Source organism: Lepisma saccharinum, chromosome 4 (assembly GCF_977018435.1).
Source record: "Lepisma saccharinum chromosome 4, izLepSacc3.1, whole genome shotgun sequence".
NCBI classification, from domain to species: domain Eukaryota; kingdom Metazoa; phylum Arthropoda; class Insecta; order Zygentoma; family Lepismatidae; genus Lepisma; species Lepisma saccharinum.
This window is the reverse complement of record NC_139232.1, coordinates 66,762,209-66,784,620: the sequence shown is the minus strand read 5'-3', so window position 1 is coordinate 66,784,620 and position 22,412 is coordinate 66,762,209. Positions and strand designations below refer to the sequence as shown.

At 35.6% G+C, this 22,412-nt stretch overlaps 1 protein-coding gene across 2 annotated transcripts in view; it reads left to right on the top strand.

Annotated features, from left to right (window-relative positions):
* Positions 1-12,225: 12,225 nt before the first annotated feature.
* The window catches only part of LOC145986537 (sterol O-acyltransferase 1), a 45,989-nt gene continuing 35,802 nt past the window's right edge, over positions 12,226-22,412 (top strand). The window contains exons 1-3 of one of the 2 annotated variants that reach the window (XM_083120660.1): positions 12,226-12,376; positions 19,676-19,758; positions 21,397-21,536. In XM_083120660.1, the coding sequence (XP_082976786.1) occupies positions 19,717-19,758; positions 21,397-21,536 (182 nt within the window). In that variant the 5' untranslated portion in view covers positions 12,226-12,376; positions 19,676-19,716. Of the gene's footprint in view, positions 12,377-14,678; positions 15,000-19,675; positions 19,759-21,396; positions 21,537-22,412 lie in introns of those variants that run through there. The other variant, XM_083120659.1, reaches the window with a different exon arrangement.

Sequence of the window (22,412 nt, the reverse complement as noted above, 5' to 3'; positions counted from 1 at the left end):
CGGTTTCGTTTGTTTCGTACAACAATTCCATCTAACATTTCGTTTCTACGCATTTTCTACTTGCCAAAAGTACCTTTCATATAGCCCCAAGGCGTTGTCTACTCGGATGCTTCGTGATCGAAGGTCACGTGTACAAAGTTTCAGGATTCAGATTTTCCGATTTTGCATGGTGCTGCTGCTATAAGCTCGACCACAAGGAAAAAAACCTTCCGTCCAAAGCGTTCGCGCAACTTCCCTGCTGTTATCGGTGTTCGGGGCAGTGTTGCCAGGTCAGACTTGAAAAAATCGGGAGATTGTTCCTTGGGAAACCAGAAGATCTGCTACAAAATCCGATGATCTAATAGTAGCGGATGAACGATTTTCTCGGGGGCGGCATAGGCGTGCGCACTGGGGGGCAAGAGGATGTCTGCAGATTTTTTCCAGCGAGGAGGAAACAATGTATTTTTATCAGGCGGGTAAACGAGGCATATTACCCCGTATAATGTTGCCCTCTCAGAAAACGCCACTTGAGTTTGAAATTATCACGTTCCTACATCCCTATTATAATAACGGATGTAAATTACTGTGACTGAAATCAACTCATACGTCTGAAATAATAGGTACTTTTATGTCAACATTCATTTTCCAGAAGGGGAGGAGGTGGCGACCATTCTTGCACTTCCTTCTGACGTCCATGCCGCTTTATAATTTTGTAGAAAATTAAGTATTTAAGTATAGAATAGTATATTAAGGATAGAAAATTAAGTATTTTCAAGCCGATGAAAGTTCCAAGCAACTACGGGGGAGGGGGTGCATTATTTCCTTTGTAATTGAACTATGCCGCTTCGTTCTCTAGCAAATTTCTTGTTATTAACACTCACATGCTTTATTCGTCAGTTATGCTGCCTCTATGTTGCTGCATTTAATATATAATAGACACACACACACACACACACACACACATACATAGGTATATAAAATAATTTGCCCACGCTACGAAGGCAGTATTTCTACTTAGTAAGGCAAGGACGTTTCACTGTGTTTGTGTCACTTCATTCATTTCATCAGTTTTTCATTCATCCTTGTTGTCGTACTTACCCGTAGAGGCACAAAAGCGACGTAAAATAACTAAAATAGAAATAGATTTTCGGGTGGGATAAAATACAACCATCTAAAAATAGTAATGTACATGGACGTCCGCAGGATTTTTTCCAGGCAGGGGCAAGGAAGGTATTTTTTTCCAGGGGGGGCAAAGAAGGCACATTTTCTCCAATAATAGTGTTGTTCCCTCAAAAAACATTGCTTAAATTTCAATGTATCATATTCATGCAATAATTAACACACATTATTGCAGCTGAAATGAAATTATATGTGAAGAATATATAATTTTTGGTTGACTTTCATTTTCTAGGGGGGGCCACGCCCCTTCTTCGGACGCCCATGGTAATGTAGTAATAGTAATAAAATAATAATAATGTCCTAGCACATCGTTTGGCAAAATTTCACAGTTCAAACAGCACTTTTCATGGCTGAGTGGAGTTCCACTCTCCCCTCCATGTTCAAGTAAGGTGACCAGGAAACTTGTTTTTGAGCAGGCCGTCGGAGGTGCCATACCAATAGTTTATTATGGAATCCTACCGAGAAATCAATAGGTCTGGCAACACTGACGTTGGCCGCTCTGAAGCCTCCTTCCTCCTGTCTTTTTCCCCCACCCGCCAGCGCGATGGGGTCTGCGCAGGTTTCTTTCCTTGTGGTTCCACTATATCAGTTCGGTTCGCCTCAGGGGGTGCTCGTTTGGCGGCGCAGATCGTATGCGCAGTTGTCCGTGGATGCATGACGTCACCATCGAAACACTCGGCACGGAAAAGGCTGGTTTCTTATGCAAATATTGAGAAATTTGACAACAAATATCTTCTAAAATATAGTAGCAAGGGAAAAGTTACAACTTATACTGTTAAGATTCATCTTTTCTAATCAATTTATCACAAAGTTGATTCAAATGTGTAAAATGGTTTTCAAGAAATCGTGTTACGAAGGAACCCCTGTTTTGTTCTCTCCAGGCTTCCAATGTAAGGGAGTTTTAACTTAAGCGCGTTGGATTTCTTTTTGCTCAATGTTTAGAAATAAGATTATTTTGTTCTTGTCAACTGAAATCATGCCTAAATGCTATGGAAATCTGTAAAAACTATTATCAGAAAACTAACGGAAGAAATCTAAAATATCACAGCTTGATTGATATAAAAAAATGCGAGATTGCCCATTTTTGTGAAATGTGCGAGATCTAAAAGTAGAACTTTATAATATTGTATGTAAATGTAAGGGTGTAATAAACGTGACTGCTTCCCAGGCACGTATGAAAGGGGGGCTTAGGGGGCTCAAGCCCCCCCGAAAGTTTTCGATTTACACTAGATAAAATGAGATTTTTTGTTTCTTGGGGTGTCAAATAAAATAATGTGACGTTAATTTAAGGAGAGAAATAATTATCGAGGCAAGACGGAGAATATTCTATAACCCTGTTATTGGTAACAGCTCGTATCCAAGGTGGGAATCAGGGGGCTCAAGCCCCCTTTCAGAAAATTTTCAGTTTACGCTAGATAAAATTAGGTTTTTGGCTTCTTGAATAATATGGTGATAATTTGAGAGAGATCATTATCTAGGCAAGACGGAGAATGTTCTATAAGCCTGTTATTGTTAATAGCGCGTATCCAAGGTAGGGATCAGGTGGTTCGAGCTAAATACTAAATACCGTAAAGTAACGAAGTCTACTACTAGTTCCAGTTCGGTCCCAAAGCTAAAGACATTGACGACAGCGGAACTTCGAGTAGTGCTACGAGTAGTTCGGGTCGAAGGACGAAGAGATCGAAGGTCTCTCTCTTTAAAGCGAATATTTCTGCAGTATCGGGCTGGGCATTGGAGCGATTTATTAAAAAAGAAATAAGCTGCACAGATCAACTGAAAATCAAAGTTTTGAGTGATGATTTGGTTGTGCCAGGACCAAATTTTGTGTATGCAGTCCGAGAATTTCATGGCATAAAAAAATACTTTTAAGGCTACTGGGTTCGACACACACTCAACAGACAATTTTGGACACTTGCGAGTGCTTAGGCATGAATATGAACAATTTGGTGGGTTTCGGCTTTTATAAGAGCTGCAAACATGGGAGGACAAGACACATTAGTGGTGTTCAGGCTCGAATGAGAGAGAAATATTCGTGAACTGTCTGATTCCAGTTCCCAGCACACAGTTTGAATCTCGCGTTGTCAAGTGGATTGTGCATTCCGTGCATGTGTAACACCTTCGTAAAAACACTTCTGGTACATAGATGTTTTGATGCCTGATGAGAAGAAATGGATAAACATACATACTGAGATGGTTCCGGCACACAATATTAATGCATGGAAACAGAGGAGTTGAGTGGTAGAAAATGTCCCGATTTCACGTTCTGATTAAAATGACAGCCTTAAACAGTGGCGACGATTTAGGAGATAGTTGCTCCCCATTCTTTTGCCTCCACACTATCACACTATGGCCTCTTAATGCTTGTCTCCTTGTCCACCCCCCCACACACACACATTTTGGAACCCAATTGCCACCACTGGCCTTAAACATACAATTGTGATACCCCTTTAAAAAATGGTGTTCAGCCGCCGCCCCGAAAGGAATTCCTGAATTCGTGCCTGCTGCTTCCCGTAAAATGTCACTGCACTCTCCACGTTCTTCTTCTTCTGTCTTTTCTTTGGCGCCGTCAATAGCTTCAACACGTTGTTTTTTTTTATATATATTTGTCACATATTTGTTTTAATTAGTATTCTGCTCGTCCGCCACCTGAACGCAGCAGCTACGGCTCAAAGGGCAGTGTAGTTACACCGGAAGAAGGCTCGGAAATGGCAGGCTTCAGAAGTTAACTCATCCAAATTAAATTAAACAGGTATGTGCTCTCTCTAAATTTAAATCATAGTTCACAAATAATTTGATTAAAAGTTGTAAAAGTATCTGTTTTATTTAATAGCGGGAACGCCCCCCAATTCTCGTTCGACAATTTCTCTCTCTCTCTTATCTGCCCCAGTAAAGCGACAAAATAAATAAATGAATCAATGCTCTTTTAGCCAAAATATGCATTTTTGTGTCGTATGTAACGGAATAATAAAAATGATTTCCCCGGGAAAATATGATTTATCCCTCCATCTTTACTATTGTGCTGTCACTAGCTACAACATATTTTGATTTCTATTGTTCCCACATATTTATTTTAATATTAGTATTGTGAATCATATTCCACTGTGTTACCTCACGTAGCCCCCCCCCCCCCCCTTACACACGTACGACTTCAGTTGTAAGTTTTAGACTAAGCTTGTCAAATATCCACTTATATCTTTGTATTCTTGAGCCATTTAAAAAAAAATCATTTCGCCCCTTCTTCTGGACTATTCCATAGGAATGTTTTCCCACTGGAAGCCCCTTTGCAGATCGAGATCCGGGGCTATAGCCTTCCCAAGCCAGCGTCTCCTCCAAATACTATCTTGGCCTCATGAAAGACAAATATATGTATTTCTACAAAATATTAATTTGACTTGGCAGCTTCTCTTTTCGAACAGGAATAAGTTTTAAATTTTAATAGCTTATAAATTTACACTATCAATTTTGAGTAAAGGTTTTGCGTAACCCTAAAAGTACATTTAGAGACTGCAAGGTCAACTCTCGATATTTCAGATATATTAATAATTTTCATCACAACGTCTTGTAATAATTATTTGTTACTTCAATAACCTCCTCGCAAATGTTTCTCGCATATTAAAACATATATGCCAATTTCTGTTTATTTCCTTGTAATGCTGACCTCCGTGGCGAAGTGGTTAGCACAACGCTTTACGATGCCAAGGGCCCCCAGGTTCGAATCTCCGCCCGGGCATGGGTCTACTTTCCTTTCTTCAATTTCATCATATCATCACGCATCCTCATCTTTGCGATTAGCCATATGTGACAGATAAGCGAAGTAAAATAAACCAAATCTATTAATCAATTATTTTTTTAAACTCTTTAATTCTTCTTTAGAATCTAGATATATTGTGTTTGCAGTTTTATGTTTCTCTAAGGTTTCAGCTATGTAGTTTTTTAAACTGTGCTATGGGTGTGACTATTGATTTCTCTTTCTGGATGCCATGTTGGTTTCTGTGTATTCCTCTTGCTGCTTGAATTTGACTTAGGTTATTTGCTTTTTTTCTTAGATCTTTATTCAGTATTTTGTAAAGTATTTTTTATTTTTTTGAATTTTAATTACTTTAATTTTACATTAACTAACACATTTTTCTTTAACAACAAAAAAATTTACTCTAGTATAAAAACTTCTACTAACAAAAATGTACTATTATAACTTTTAATTTTAGAAAATTGTATTTTTAAAACTTTAACTTTGAAAAATTGATTTTTAATTACTTTAATTTTACATTAACTAACAAATTTTACATTAACAACAAAATAATTTGCCCTAGTATGAAAACTTCTACTAACAAAAATATACTATTATGACTTTTAATTTTAGAAAATTGTATTTTTAAAACTTTAACTTTGAAAAATTGAATTTTAACACACTTTGACTTTAACAATGTACTTTGATTTTTTTATGTAAAAGAATATTAAAAAATAAAAAATTAGAAAATTAAGAAAACTTTCTGATGCATAAAAGTACTGACTAGTGCTGAATGAATCAATTACTGTAAAATATTATTCTCTGATTCAAGTAATTTAACTGTAAACATTATCTTTTGTGTGTAAAATATAATTGTTAGTTGAACTGATAAGTACAAATATTAACTTTATACGCCTTCATACACTCTAAATAACATAACTTTGATATATAAATTAGTAACAATTTGTTAAAATTAAGTTAAACTGTAGAATTGTTTTCTTAAATAAATATAAAGTAGTAAAAATACTAAACAAATAATTCCTTCTTTTCCTATTTAAAGAATGCCAAACAGTGTAAACCAGTTGTTAGTGGCTAAATAACATAAAGTTTGAAGGCAGTAACAATATTTTTTAAAATACTGCTTTTTACCTAACTTTGTGAATTAAATACTAGTACATTTTGTCAAATTATAAATAAAATATACCTATTTCTTTGGTATTTGTACTAAAGTGAAGAAAATGTTACTAAACCTTGGGTAGTACAGTAAATCTGAGAGTTTTAGCTGGATATAATTGTAACTTGTTAATCTCGCCAAACACAATCTTTACCTCAATTTTGGAAGCTAGCTGAACTTTAGCGTTTCGAATTAGTGAAGGCCTCTATAGTGGAAAAATACACCCAGTCTGTAAAAATTTGGAAATGTTGTCTCCTTCTCTGTCGAACCAGACCAAGAGTGTTCTCAAGTGTTTCAATATATTTCTTAACATAACTAACTTTTCAAGAAAAGAATACCTTGTGACCAGAGAGCTTAGTTGGTATAGCGTTAGGCTTTTAACCTATCTGTCCAGGGTTCGAGTCTCTGTCTGGGCGATAACAATTTTTAAATTTTGTCATCGGATCTTTTGCAGAATGGATATAAAATATGTTTACAGTCTAACAGATTATTATTCATCTAAAATTTTGCAAATAAGCTTTTAAGTTTCTCAAATATCAGCATCTTTAGCTAACAGTACAGCATAACCAGTATTATTACGATAGAAATGTTCTGGTGGTAGAACATACACCTACTGTAATATCTCTGTGGTATTAACTTACATGCAGCCCATAACTTTTGGGACTGTTTCTCCTCCGTTACATTTCCTCGCCATTTACCCTTAGCGTCGCGATTAGCCTCAGAAGCAAAAAAAGCGAAATCTTATATTTGTTCTTTTCATATCTCTGAAACCACCTATACGATAGAACTACATATAATGAATTTTGCAGTCTTCCTGTTTGATCTGTTAAATAATCCAGTCATTAAAATATACTTACATAGAAAAATCTGTTTTTCAGATATTTTAATCGGGTAATCTGCTTTTGCGTACTTCCTCAGAAATATACACAATCATAGTTCTTTATAAATTTAGCACCTGATATAAAATAAGTCGAAGTCTAGTTAGAGTTGGCCTGTAAGTGCTTCTGGCACATGTAGTTACTTGAAAAAGCAAATATCGGGTGTATAAAAGATAGCATTCTTGTGAAACAGTAAAAATCAACCTCATTTCCTCGTAATATTAGCTGTAAGTGCTTCTTGCAGATTAACAAAGCTCTGGCGTCTGGTCCTACGTCACCTACAATCCTTTGTAAGGTTCGTGTTGTCCTATAAATTGTCGATATACATACTAAGTCCCTAGTTACAGCCTAAGCTTTAAGTTTCAATCTGAGGATTTCAGTGTTCAGATAGTGATTGTAGCCTCGTATAATAAACCAAATGGAAATAACCCAAGTGTTGATGCACCCAAACACCAGTAATACTTCAAAAATACCTTGAAAAAGGCTATAAGGCTAAATTATTCTTCTAGCACAAAAAAAGTTTAGCAAGTGGACCTATGGTTCATATAGTCAGTCGTGTGTGAACTTCGTCTTGTCATATATAATTGTCAATATATTGATAAATGGTTATATTTTAAAAAAAAAAAGAAACAATGTTGGTAAGCGTCCAGTTGTGGACCTCTCGGTAAAAGGATTTCAGTCTTTATAGACACACAATAATTTTCGTTACACAAAAAATTTGGCAAATAGTCGAAATGTTAAACATTTCGTGTACTTTATCCAGTAAGCCTTAGCTAGAAATACAATAACAGCGTTACAGGCATTAAAATTAAGCAAGCTTAGATATTCTAGTGGCCCATAATAAGTATAAAATATCCTTTAAAATACTCTGACAAATAGTTGTGGGTTATCTGAGATCAAAATTTTCAAGCCCTCTCTCCTGCATAAATAGGCTCTAGAATTCACTAAGCCTCAAAATAATATTAGGGTACATAAAATAAAAAAGCAGATGAAGAGTGGTGCTGATCTCATCGCATCATCTCCAAAATAGCAAAAACAAAAATATACAGAGCCCTATCTGATATATTTAGAAAACTTTTACCTAGTACAACAGTAACAAAATACTCAGAAAACTCTAAAATAAACAAACTTTCGTTGTTATTTGAGTAATAATAAGCCTAAATTTGTAAAATAAAAGGGTAGAACTTGCCAAAACATACTTTTGCATCCAAAATATAATTGAAAACTCTTTCTTGAATAGACTAAGAGGTCTTACTTTGGTAAAATAAGCATAAAATTGAAAAATAAAGGGTAAAACTTGACGAAACACACTTCGTGTGTACAAAATTTAATTCAAAACACATTTGAATTGTGTTATTTGAGTAAACGTGGAGAATAATCCTGTAAACTTGGAAAAAAATCTCTCTCTCTCTCTCTCTCCCTCTCTCTCTCTCTCTCTCTCTCTCTCTCTCTGTGTGTGTGTGTGTGTGTGTGTGTGTGTGTATGTGTGTGTGTGTGTCTGTGTAAGTGTGTGTGTGTGTGTGTGTGTATGTGTGTGTGTGTCTGTGCAAATGTGTAAGTGTGTGTGTGTGTCCAAAATGTAATAAAAAACACGTTCAAATCGTGTTATTTGAGTAAATATTAGAATAAACTTGTGAAATAAACAGATAAAAGTTGAGAACACACACTTTGTGTGTCGAAAATATACCTAAAACTCTTTCCTGAATAGTATAAATAGTGTTATTTAGGTAAAAATAGGTATAAAATTTTAAAATAATAAGTTAAAAAGTTGTAAAAATATCTTTGTGAGTCCAAAATTTATTAAAAAATGTTGCCTGAACAGCTGAAATTGTGTTATTTGAGTAATAATAAGCCTAATAAACAGATAGAAGTTGAGAACACACACTTAGTGTGTCGAAAATGTAACTAAAAGTCTTTCCTGAACAGATTGAATTGTGTTATTTTGGTAAAAATAAGCCTAAACTTGTGAAATAAACAGATAAAAGTTGAGAACACACACTTTGTGTGTCGAAAATATAACTAAAAATCTTTCCTGAATAGTATAAATAGTGTTATTTAGGTTAAAAATAGGTATAAAATTGTAAAATAAGTTAAAAAGTTGTAAAAATATCTTTGTGAGTCCAAAATTTAATAAAAAATGTTGCCTGAACAGCTGAAATTGTGTTATTTGAGTAATAATAAGCCTAATAAACAGATAGAAGTTGAGAAAAAAAATTAGTGTGTCGAAAATGTAACTAAAAGTCTTTCCTGAATAGTACAAATAGTGTTATTTTTGTAAAAAATTAATATCAAGTTGTAAAATAATAAGTTAAAAGTTGAAAAAATGTCTTTGCGAGTCCAAAATTTAATAAAAAATGTTGCCTGAATAGTAAAAATAGTGTTATTTTTGTAAAAATAAGGATAAGCTGTGAAAATGTTTGACATAAAGTCAAAGTTTGGTAAAAAATAAACTCAAAATTAAGTTAAATAGCACACAGTAACATACATTTACTACCTAAATCAATAATCAAAGGGTCCTAGGTTCGTTACCCCGTGATAAAAGCAAATGGTGAAAACTGTAGGCCCCGTCCCTGATAGCTCTCCCTTCTTCATAGTACAGATAAAAAAAACCCTGCGCTAAAGCGTCCTGTGCCTTGGGGCAACCCTGAGCGGAATATTAATTGGCGGCGGAAACCAGTTCTACAAGCGACGCATAGCTTCAGAGATTTGACCCTTGCTGCGCATTCCAGACATCCTTTGTTGTCTGGTTCAATCCCTCCCCTGCCCTACAGTATTGCATAGCTTTCCCCTGTTATTGCGTACTGGTTAACCTTGGAAAAAACCGGTTCTGAAAACCTACCGACGCGTTCTCTGATTGGTCAATTGGATTCGTTCTTTGTTCTGACGTCATTTGACCTTGACCGCACTTCCCCCAAATTCCTTTCTCCTCTACCTGCGCTGAATATTAATTCATTCTCTCTGTCTACCCTCACCGCCGAGTCGAGATTCAAAGACCGTATTCTGTCTAGCGTGTGAAACCATCATCTTTCATACAATAATAACATACATTATTACATAGTACTAATTAATAACATTACATATCGCGGGTTCGAGTACCGGGACCGTCTTCTTTCGTAATTGGACCTGTACCTACAGCCATTAACACCTTTCATAGCGGTTCATAAACCGTAAACTCTTATTTTCAATATTATAAACATTAATTATTAGCGATTCATACATTGCATACTTTGCAGTAATGTATAAAAAACCATATGCATAACATTTAGTACCTCTAATTACCTTCTATATACATATTTTTCATAAAATAAATAATTATACATTTATAAAAGTTATAAACGTTATGAGTTGTTGTTTTAAGTCCACTTTATGCACTGTAAGGCTAATCGGGACTGGACCTACAGTTTAAAGTGGGATCCGAACCACTTGTGCCTCCACCGGGTATCGAACCCGGGACCCCTTGATTACAAGGCAATGACGTTACCACTGCGCCATAGGGGAGGCCCTAAAAAAAAAAAGAAAAGTTATAAACATGCAAATACATAAATGTAAAGTATTCTAAGTACTTGCAAATAAATTCTAAGTACATGCGAATTAATTAAAAAACCCTGCAAATTTGTTATAAGTACATACAAATTAATTGCGAATATTAAATAGCGATTGACGTTAGCGTAGATATCAACTACTGGTTCGGTACCGTTATGCACACCTGTAACGTAATGTTCATATACCTGAGGTAACGTTTCTGTTCACGAAAAAAGTTATTCTGTTTCTGGTTGTAACGTAACGGAAACCGTAATTGAAAATACCGTTCCATTTCGTTACGTTACGACTCCCTGGACTGAAGGGGCCCGTGTCGCTTGTCGCTTCAATCTATGTGAACTCTCGCTGTCGCTTGTCGCCTCGGCTGTCGCTTCGATTTCAAATCTCTCCAAGTCATATATTGTGTTTGACCACATATTTTTTTTTTTCGTAATTATAAAGATGGGTCACTTCGAACACAAGTTTTGTGTTTACTTTTACAACTCCCGTTTTTAATCCTACACTGGTCGCTAAGTTATTTGCATAGATTCCATCGTTTTCTCGTATTATCTACACGTAGAATGCAGACTGTCGTTCATAGACTCACATCATTGGTTAAAATAGTTTGTAATAATTAAGTAATTATGAAAATATTACATACATGGCCTCTCCGATGGAGTAGTGGTAACATTGTCGACTTGTGATCAATGAGTCCCGCTTCGATACCCAGTGGAGGCACTGGTACAATACATTGCACAGTGGTTCGGATCCCACTTAAAACTGTAGGTCCAGTTCCGATTATCTATCTGTGCATAAAATGGACTTAAAACAACAAATCATATATACACACATCAGGCACGTATCTAGAAATATGTTTCGGGGGGTCCGAACCACGTGTCTCAGGAATAATAATAATAATTATAATAATAATGTTTAAATTAAAATAATTATATTAAATCAAATTAATACTAATTACAATACATAAATTAATATTATATTATTATTTCACGATTAGGTAAAAAGACTGTAGCTATAAAAATAGAGATATAACAGCGCATATTCATTACGTGGCTTACCTTTAGTTAAGATCGGAATAAATTATATAACAAGCTGGCAATGAAATTAATGTCAAATAGATGAAAAATTGAATATTTATCGAATAACAAAAATGACGTCACATGTAGTTGGAGAAAAGAAAGTTTCTGATTTAAAAAAGTTTAGAGGAAATTAATAACCATCGATTATGCAACAAATTCTAATATTTTCATTACTTAATTTTAGTACTTGGTACGTCTTTCGGGTGGTCCGGTTCCCTGGACCCCTCCTAAATACGTCCTTCCTGTCCCTCAAAGCCATATGATCTCAATATAATCCTTGTCTTCCAATAAGTTAAGGAGGAAATTATACAACAAATGCTAAACGAATATATTATTATATATTATTTAATTTATGTACTTGATAGATCTTTCGGGGGGGGGGGTCCGGACTCCCTAAATACGTCCTTGACACACATGCAAATATTGTTTTTGTGTGTGTGTGTGGATAAGAAAATTCAATATTCACACTTTGGCGCTCCCAGAAGCCGACGTAAAATAGTTGTACGTACGTACACGATGACTCGTTCGTTGCTCCCCTCCCTTTTTGTTTTCTTTCTTGAAAACGAGTTAACAGATGACCTTACGTTTATCTTATCGGCGTCTAGTACGAGTTCCTTGGCAATGTATGCTGAGCATTTGTACAGTTTGTCATGTTTCTTCATGCGAACAGCACATGCTAATTAAAGGAACTGCTAACCAGGAAACGTTGCCACCTCATTTACGGGAAGGAAATCAGTGATAAATCGGAAGTTAGTGTTCCGGAAATGGGCAAGCCGCTACACCAGTGAGTTTGCAACTGTTGTCAAATAAATTCTTCACCTAGGTAAAGTATTTTATTTTTTCCTACTGCATTTCTGATTGTATTTACAAAATTTAAGATTTTTGACCTCATGTGATAGATAGACAATAGAGTTGCGTATTTTGCATTGTAAGTCCATATTTTATTTCTTTACTATTTAGGTTAATTGTACTGTGAGTGTTGAGCATGTACGATTCTAACCAATGTTCCTCTCTTAAATTAAACCACCACATAATGGAACAGGGATGTTTTTGATTTGAGGGGAACAAAGTTTACTATCTCTCTCGCGTGTGTATGAGGCTCAGTAACCTCAGATATTTTCATAGAAGTTGCTTCTGTTTTTTTAATTTTTAATATGTTGATGTAACCGTGTAACAAATTGAAGCTACAGGGGCCTCCCCCATGGCGCAGTGGTAGCGTCATTGCCTTGTAATCATGGGGTCCCGGGTTCGATACCCGGTGGAGGCACAAGTGGTTCGGATTCCACTTTAAACTGTAGGTCCAGTCCCGATTAGCTTCACTGTGCATAAAGTGGACTTAAAACAGCAACTCAAAGCAAAGCAAGAAGCTAGAGAGCATGTTCTCAGTTAATTTGATTTTCCCATTTTTTTCAGCTTTCAAATGAACTCAGAATGAAATTCATAAGTATTTCTTCAATACGGTTACCAGATGACAAACTCTATAATAGACGACATTTTTAGATTTCATAACCTAAAAAGAAGAACATTTTAAATTGCAGGTTCTATTTATTAATCATAACAATAAAAATCTAATAAATAATATTATTAACCCACTATTATAATTTAATTATAAACACAAGTTTTGTGTTTACTACTGTTTTGGTAAGCTTGTAGATCACTCATCCCCTGTAAAATTATTTTGCACCGTTTGAGTATAACTAATAATAGGCCTCATTACAGGCAAATGTCTGAATATTCTAATAATTATTAATATTGTAGTATTATATGGTTGTGAAACTTGGTCTCTAACCTTAATAGAAGAGTTTCTGAAAATAAAGCACTATATTCATTCTTGTTGAAAGAAAAGTTTCTTGTCTTTGCGCTTGCAACTGAGAGTGTTGTATTTCCTTACTTTGAAATTGAACACGGAAACAGTATTAACAACTATTTAAATATATAAAATTATGTTACGAATCTTGAAGTTGAATCGGTTGTCTATACTCCTAAAAAGAGGACATTTTCCTAAAAACCCGCCCGGATCATTTTTAGGACATGAAAAAGAGGACATGTCCGGGTAAAAGAGGACGTTTGGTAACCTTATTCTTGAACTCTACAAAAATCACCATATTGAAAACGCGACAGTTTGGTTTTATGTGAATAATATTTCCAGGTAAGAATTGTGTACTTTTGAAAATAATATTGACCAAGAAATGTTTGATATTAATATTACTAAAATGTACTTTTACCAATGGGAGTGGCGGCGATTGAGTTTCAAAACTAGGGGAGGGGTTCAATGACAGTTTACACCCGGTGGAGGCACAAGTGGTTCGGATCCCACTTTAAACTGTAGGTCCAGTCCCGATTAGCCATACTGTGCATAAAGTGGACTTAAAACACCAAATCAAACCAAACCAATGACAGTTTACTTTCCCTTGGTAGATAAGGTTTAACATAGTGCTGGTGCAATAAAGGCAGGAAGTAGGGGGCAACTGCCCCTCATCGCCGCCACTGACCAACTGCAACTGTTTGCATTTACCATACACATTTTCAGGGGGGATCAATGTGAATTGATGATTTTGAAGTGCCACAATGTATTCCTTTCTAGAGGCGGCAACTTCCTATAAATATTCCGGGGTCAAGATTGACAACAATTTGTGGGGCAGAAGGTGCCTTTTCCCTCCTTCCCTAAGTCGGCGCCGCCTATAACCTTGTTGCTCCGCCACTGTCACCGCATTACGCTTGATAGTTCCCGATGAACACACCGTATGGCCACGTTTAATATAACGTTCTCTGTTATTGTTTTTTGGAAGCAGAACATGCGTTTAATAAGCGGAATATGAGTTTTATTTGCAAGCATAATTTGTTTACTCTAACATCAACGAAATGGTAACGTTTTTTGCAGACAGCATTACCTCTGGTAATACAGCGTTCTTGAACACACAAACTTAGAATAAAATCTATATTATTTATCGCTTTATACTGAATCACAAACACCTTATTACAGAGAAAATGTATTTTCTTGGTGTGTATAAGAACATTTTATTTTTACTATTCGAACATTGGAACCCAACCCCGTATTATAATTGGGCAATCACAGTGTAAATAAAGGCTTTCGTCTACTTTTGTAAAGCAGCTGACCGCCGTAGCTTCCAGCTGGCTGGCCCGGCGTCAAGACATAAACGGTTGTGGGCAATGAGTATTTGTTTTTCTTTGCAAATAATCCAAAGAATTTCTAGTTCGTGCTAAAAATGAAACCACATTTCCAATACGATGCGAATTGTTAAATGTTGCAACTTGTAAGTGAAGTGTAGGAACAAAAAAGTAAGTCACAAATAGTGCAGCGCGTTAATTTGATCTTTACAACATGGGGGATGACATAAATTGCAACGGCACCAGCACTTTACACGAGAATGATTGTAGAGCACACGAGGTTATAGGAAAACAGAAATCTGGACTTAAGTGGAGAGGTAAGTTTCATACGGATCAATGGTTATATTTTTCATTTGTAATTTTGTTTTCGGCGAATTCAACTTTGTAGCAATATGAAATTTGAATTACAACGATTTTGCACAAACTTTTGTGTTGTGTGTGAAGGTAATTTTTGAATGTTGCATGATCAGATATGTACTGGCAATAATTGTATTTATAATATAATTCTTCGTACGATTTAAGGCGTTTATCAGAGAACAACCTTCCCAATGTCGAACTAGTTTAGACCCTTCTAAATTTCTATATTTAATTAGATTTATTTCGCTCGTCTGATCATTTATTTGGTAACAGTTCGTTATATCGGAGACACTTTTCTTCAAATTTACAGGAGAAACTACTTACTGAAATCAGTTTCTGTAGCATATTTATTTTTCACTGCACAATGCTGACATGTCATTCTTACAGATCTACAGTGCATATTATGTAACATTACAATTAAAATAATAGTATGAGGTACTAATTTACTATGCTTCGGACACATTTCTTCATTTTTACAGAAGAAACTACTTACCGTAATAAGTTCCTGTAGCATTGTCTAACATCGGGAAGGTGTTTTGTGTGATGTAGGAATTATGATAGCGGAAATTCATGTTCTTTGTTGTAAATTAAGGTAAATGTTTACTATCCTTCGGACACCTATAACTTCTGAGTTTCTTCTACTTACCTATCTGCTTCGCGGATCATTTTTAACATGTATTCACGTTTTTTTGATCAATTTTTTTTTAAAAAAAAGTGTTTTTGTAACTGAAGAACGTACGTTTTCGCAAATGGTTTGTGGGGCTATGTGTCAATGGTTCGTGGGGCTGTGTGTCAATGGTTCGTGGGGCTATGTGTCAATGGTTCGTGGGGCTATGCGAGAATGGTGTGTGGGGCTATGCGAGAATGGTGTGTGGGGCTACGCATATTTTTTCGAAACCAATTTTTAACTTGTAACCTATTGTGACCCTACCTAACCTAACCTTACCGGAAATGGTTCGTGGGGCTATGCGTCAATGGTTGAATTTCCGCTATGAAACATTCCCACATCACACAAAACACCTTCCAGATGTTAGACAATACTACAGGAACTTATTACGGTAAGTAGTTTCTTCTGTTGAAATGAAGAAATCTGTCCGAAGGATAGTAAACTAGTACCGCATATAAAACTTTAACCAATAAAAATTATGGTAATTTAAGTACAACTGGATAAAAGCAAATCTTCCATAAATATTATTTGGTAACAGTTCGTTATATCGGAGACACTTTTCTAATGTTACATAATATGCACTGTAGATCTGTAAGAATGACATGTCAGCATTGTACAGTGAAAAATAAATATGCTACAGAAACTGATTTTAGTAAGTAGTTTTGGTAACAGTTCGTTATATCGGAGACACTTTTCTTCAAATTTACAAGAGAAACTACTTATGGATATCAGTTTCTGTAGCATTGTCGAAGTTCTTCGGGGTATTTTCTTTCATCTTTCAATTTATTTCAGCCGGAAATCAATTCCCGTTGCTTCAATTTAATCGAAAACGTAACCACGCCGTTTTTTAACTGTTTGCCTAACCTAAACTTCTGTGAATGGTTTTTGAGGCTATGCGTGAATGGTTTGTGGGGCTCGCACCATGACGTGCGTTCCGTAACACTTCGAGAAATGGCTTATTTTAGTTTAAAAATGTTTCTAATCATGTGAAAACCTTAATGGCACCTTCAAATATGTTCCGCAATACACAATTGATAAGTATGAACCATACGAAACACAAAATATCAGATTTTCAGTGACGTGCACTGAGGAGTAGCAAGTCTAGCAGAGATAGATCAATCAATCTCACATCTCTAATTATTTTCAAATCACAATATTAATTATCTTGAAGCCTCAGTTCATATTCAACATTTCTTTCCACGTGCTTCTTGTCCCTCGATGTGATCAGCTGGCAAGGCTGAATACCCAGCTGGCTCTTCTTCCACCTTACCAGTTCCAGGTATAGACAACCGCCCGAAGCGAGATGGAAGATTTCTGCCTGTACCTCCCTTGCCCCTTCGCCCCCCGCTCCCATGGTTGAAAGCGCGTGGTTTCAGGTCCTCCAGTCTATCTCCTATAGGACAGATAGGGGATAGGTTTCTCTTCGATTCCTTTGTAAATCCTCTAAAGAACTCAGGGGAATATTTTCTGCAGTACTTATGTTCTCTGTATTTACACAACCTTTTAAACATTGTACAATATTATGTATAATATGGGATGTAGTTTTATTTGTATATGAATGGGAACGTACTTGTATTATGTGCAGACAAAAATGTTATGGTTTCTTTTCTTTTTTTCAAATATGGAATATATAATGATTAAATAACAAATATTTGCTCACGCTCTCTCTCGCTCTCGTTTTAGTAGTGTTTTATTTAAATATTCTAATAATTTGGCCTCCAATAAAAAAAATGGGTAAGTTAAACACCCCCTATACGCCTTCATGGCGTGGTGCTATGCACAGGGGAGCACTTTACCTTTTAACAGTCATGAATACGGCTGTATTAATTTGGGCAAGAAAATGTGCATTCTAATGGTTGTTGTTGGTTTGGTTTATTTTACCTCACCTTTCTGCCACATTTGGTTATCGCGAAAATGAGGATGAGTGATGATATGATGAAATTGATGAAGGGACCTCACAAAGAACAATTCAGGCCGGGATTCGAACCCGTGACGAGCGGTCATTCTTGTTCCTATGTGTTGTACTCTGCAGTGAATAATGAAATAATTTGGAATGTAAAGTGTATCCCAGAACTAAAAAAGCCAAATGAATATGGTTGAAGAAACTACAAAAAAGTGTGTTTTGTTAGCTGTTCATTCCCTCTAATATATTTAATTTTTGCCACCTTCCATCACTATTTCTAGCTGTATAGATTTAATCGCGATAAGTAGCTAATGAGCTTATGGAAGTCACGAGCGACAATCATAAACAGAGAACTCTGGACTCCTGATTTCATACTGCCCTGCAGATGCACTTTGAGGAAATTATTTGTATTTTCTTTTTCCTTTCTTTAGCGTTGCTTTTCCATCACTTTACCTAACTTCTGGTATGACGATGAACGTTGATTAAATTAAACGGATGAAAAGTGGTTACAAAGGAACACTCATGCACAGGCCAGGGCTCGAGCCTGGATCCTTCAGTAACGAGATCGTGAGATGAAGAAATTAGGGAATTCAAGGAATGCAGATTTTTTGGAAAAACGTTAATCATATGCAAATATGGTGTTTCAAAAATCCAATTGAAATTTATGTACCACTAAGTAAATACGCAGTTAGCTTTACCGATACCCAAGTATCCGAATAGTTAGTGCTTTCCACTCATCCTTGTTGTCGGCCGACCTCCGTGGGGGAGTGCAAGTGGCCCCGGATCGGTACCAGGTGGACGCACATACTGGTTTGGATCCCACTTTAAACTGTGTTTCCAGTCCCGATTAGCTTTTATGTACATAAGGTGGACTTAAACACCAAACAACCAACCGCGGGGTAGTGGTTATCACTGCACGCTATGACATCAGGAGTTCCGGGTTTGAACCCCGACCTCGGCATGGGTGTTTTTTGTGTTTGTCTCTTCATTGTACCATCTTCGCAATTAACCAAATGTGACAGCGACGCTAAGTAGCATAAATCAAATCATTGATTGATTGTTTAATTTGGTTTGTTTTACTTCGCTTTTCCTACACTTTTGGCTAATCGTCAAGATGGTACGATAAAAATGATGAAGGGACAAACACAAATAACACCCATGCCCAGGTCAGGGTTCAAACCCGGGATCTCTGGCTTAATAGTCAAATCAACATGTTTTGGATTTTCGAAAGAGGGTGGGATTAACACGTGCTTCTTTTCAGTAGTCCTTCCTCATTTTGCAACCCTTTCCTATCTTTGACGTTCTATTTTTAGGAATACTGGGCCCTAAAGGGGCGGGGGGGAGATTATGACCCACATTAACCTCCCTTGGGCAAGCCACTGATTGCTACCCCAAGTGTCGACATCACCGCACGTCACTGCAGATTTTAAAGTGTCTCCGATATAACGAACTGATACCTATTATTTAACTTTCTTCTTTGAAATGGTTCATGTCATTTTTTAAATAAATGATAACCCCTGGATATGGAGATCCCATTTGAAATGCTACATGATAAAATACTGTATCTATATAGGCCTAGATTACATAAAGTAATAACATTTTCTCCGCATATGAGAAAAATAGATATTCAGAGCTGAAATAAGTTTATTCTTATAAGTTTAAATTCAGAATATATGCCAAATGGGTGTGATGAGGTGTAATGTTACTTAATGTGTGTACAAATTGAGACAGGAACATTTCCTTTTCTGTATAGGGTTTTCTGATCCTGATATTTTATCTCAAGTCAAACATGTATTATCTCTAGTTTGGTCAATATAATTTTTTTTATTTGCAAATGTCTAAATATATAGCAACTGTTTCTTTCGATTCTGGAATGCTACAATGTAACTCTCTGTATGTACAAGTATAACCTCCTGATCTATGTACATTAGGACCATTTTTATAACATTTTTGGAGGGACTTGGAGAACCAATGCCTGGCTGGTATGACATTCATTAGAACTATTGTGTACAATTTGGACCAATAAAATGACATGACTTAATAATATATTGTTTCACATTTTCCAGGTCATCTGCCTCTTAGAAAACAGAAATCTGAAGATATAGTGATGAAGCAGATGTCGCTGGACAAAATCCGGGAAAAACTTCAAGTGAGTTGAGCTATAAAATAAGTGTACTGGTTCAGAATATGGCCCAAGTGATTTGAGCTATAAAATAAGTGTACTGGTTCAGAATATGGCCCAAGTTCCTTTTGTTTTATTATGATTTCGTCATGCTACGAATGGAATTTTAACATGGTTCGATTTCGATTTACTTCTGTTAACACATACTGTAGAATTTTAGCAATTACTTAAAATTTTGTTCAATATTTATGCTTTCGTAGTTAGGTTAGGCAGGCCAGGTTTGGTTCTCAGTAAATTTCTTATATCGGACAAACTGATTTCTTCCAGTTTACAGGAGAAATTACGTACCGAATGCAGTTTCTTTATAGTTGTGGAAGTTCAGGGAAGTGTTTTCTCGCATCGTTCATTGAATTTTGCCGGTAAATCGTCTATTTTTCGATATAAATGTGACCGATGCACGAAAGCTGTTGTATCCATTTCCTTCCAGCTGGATGTTGCCTGTGTGTAATAACGTAATCACGGTCAATTCCGGTCAGTGTTTCCAAACACATTTTTTTTGTAACTGAAGAAGGTACATTTCCGCAACAAATGGTTTGTGGGGCTATGTGTCAATGGTTCGTGGGGCTATGCGAAAATGGTGTGTGGGGCTACGCATTTTTTTTTCTAAACCAATTTTTAACTATTGTAACTTCATCTGAAATGGTTCATGGGGCCATGTATGAATGGTTCGTGGAGCTACGTAGGTATTTTTGGGTGAAGTGGGTGGAAACACTGCATGCCGAGTACGGTTGTAAAACTGTGACCACCATTTTGCTTGTTACCGAAGGCAAAAAGAAACTAAGAAAACTTACTCGATATGTTGCAAATAGAGCTTATTTTTGTGAAATAAGTGAAATGCTACCTTCAACAATGTTTCTCAATGCAGAATACGTAAGTACGAATATTGAAATTAAATGTACTAGCAAATTTCAGCCATTTGTCCGATATAAGAAATTTACCTGGTTCTCTTAGCATTAAAATAATGTCCTTAAATGCATTCTACTAAGGTTCCGATTTACTTCTACATTAATTCCCACTAGTCAGCGATACTTAGTCGCTTGTCAACGGAAAATACATTGTTCATGGGAAGAGCGCATGCTTGTGTAAGGTAATGTTTAAGTTTTTTTTTTCAACATAAATAACTTTTTCTCTAAATCCAAACAGTGCTCATTACTTGAAGGAAGGTTCATATTTCGTGTGACAATGATTGCCAAAATTCTACGATAATTAATCTTCCTGCTAGGAGAATTTGAAAAAAGTCTTAAACAATCATTGTCAGATTAGCTTCAAGTCACATTCAATATTATCATTTATCTGCTTGCACAATCAATTCTTTACCTGTTGGTAATGTTCACCCACTTGTATGTTAAGGAAATACAACAGAACTTGAATTATATTGACTCAAAAGGGATATTCTATTGCAGTGCCTTGTCAGAATAACATTTTCAGTGTCATTGTCTCAAGAGCTAACAGGTGATTTCTGTTAATATCAAATCAAGTGCAATAGGAAATGCATTTCTGTATATAAATATGTAAATACACATTGATTACCAACACATACATGAACCCACAAGTAGTTAATTTTGTGTATTACATATAATTTTTGTCTTATTTTTTTCTTGACAGGATGCTCAGACAACAATCATCCAAAAATTGGATGAACAATTATCTGGTATGGTAGAGGAGTTACTTTGTGAAGTTGAAAAGGCTGAACTTCCAAAAGAATACCAACTTCTTGATGATGATAGAAAGTATGCAGACAAAAAGTTAGTGGTGAAATGTTAATTTTTTTAGATATGAAGTTAGTAATTCGTCCATTGAGAATTTAAATGTTCTATGTCCAATTTTTTATTTTTTTCAGGAGAGCCTGATAACCGTCGCTGCGCTTAAACTTGCAGAACGATTATCAATGCAAATAAAATTGCGTAATTAACGATAACCGTTATATTTAAAATAAATACAATACAGGCGCAGAAAATCTCACTACTTCCATTTTAGTACTTATTATTTCTCGTTGCTATGGTTACATCAATTTCATTTCTTGTATTTTATACAGCGTGATAAGATGATTATAACAATATCTATAAAACAAACATGCATAAGTTAAAAACAACATCAATAACATAAATAATATTAACTTTGAACATGACAGTTTGAGAATAGGACAGTCTCAATCTCTCCCCTTCTCCTGAAAAAAAAAATGAACATAACATTTTTTTTTTACATAATATATAAGATTTGAGTCCTGCTTTTAATATACACTCGTCAGGATAATGAGAAAGTTCACTTGACATAATGAACCAATTCACAAATTTACAATACTCTTTTCACTAAAGTTCTGAAAATGTCATCTTAGTGTTCGAATTTACAGCTACATATGCATCACTTCATGACAATTACATTAGTTTAAGCAATTCTTCTTTTTTCTCATCAGAACAATTAAATTTCTTGATATTTGACAAGTTCTGCCTTGTTGTTATCTTCTTTCCGTCCATAGACATCAAAATTGTATAATTGTTTTTCACAGCATCAACTATATAGGGTCCAAGCCATAATTCCATAAACTTATGAATTTTCTTGTTAATTGCACTACTATGTTCATGATTTCACTAAAACAATATCACCTGGGACTATCTTCAATT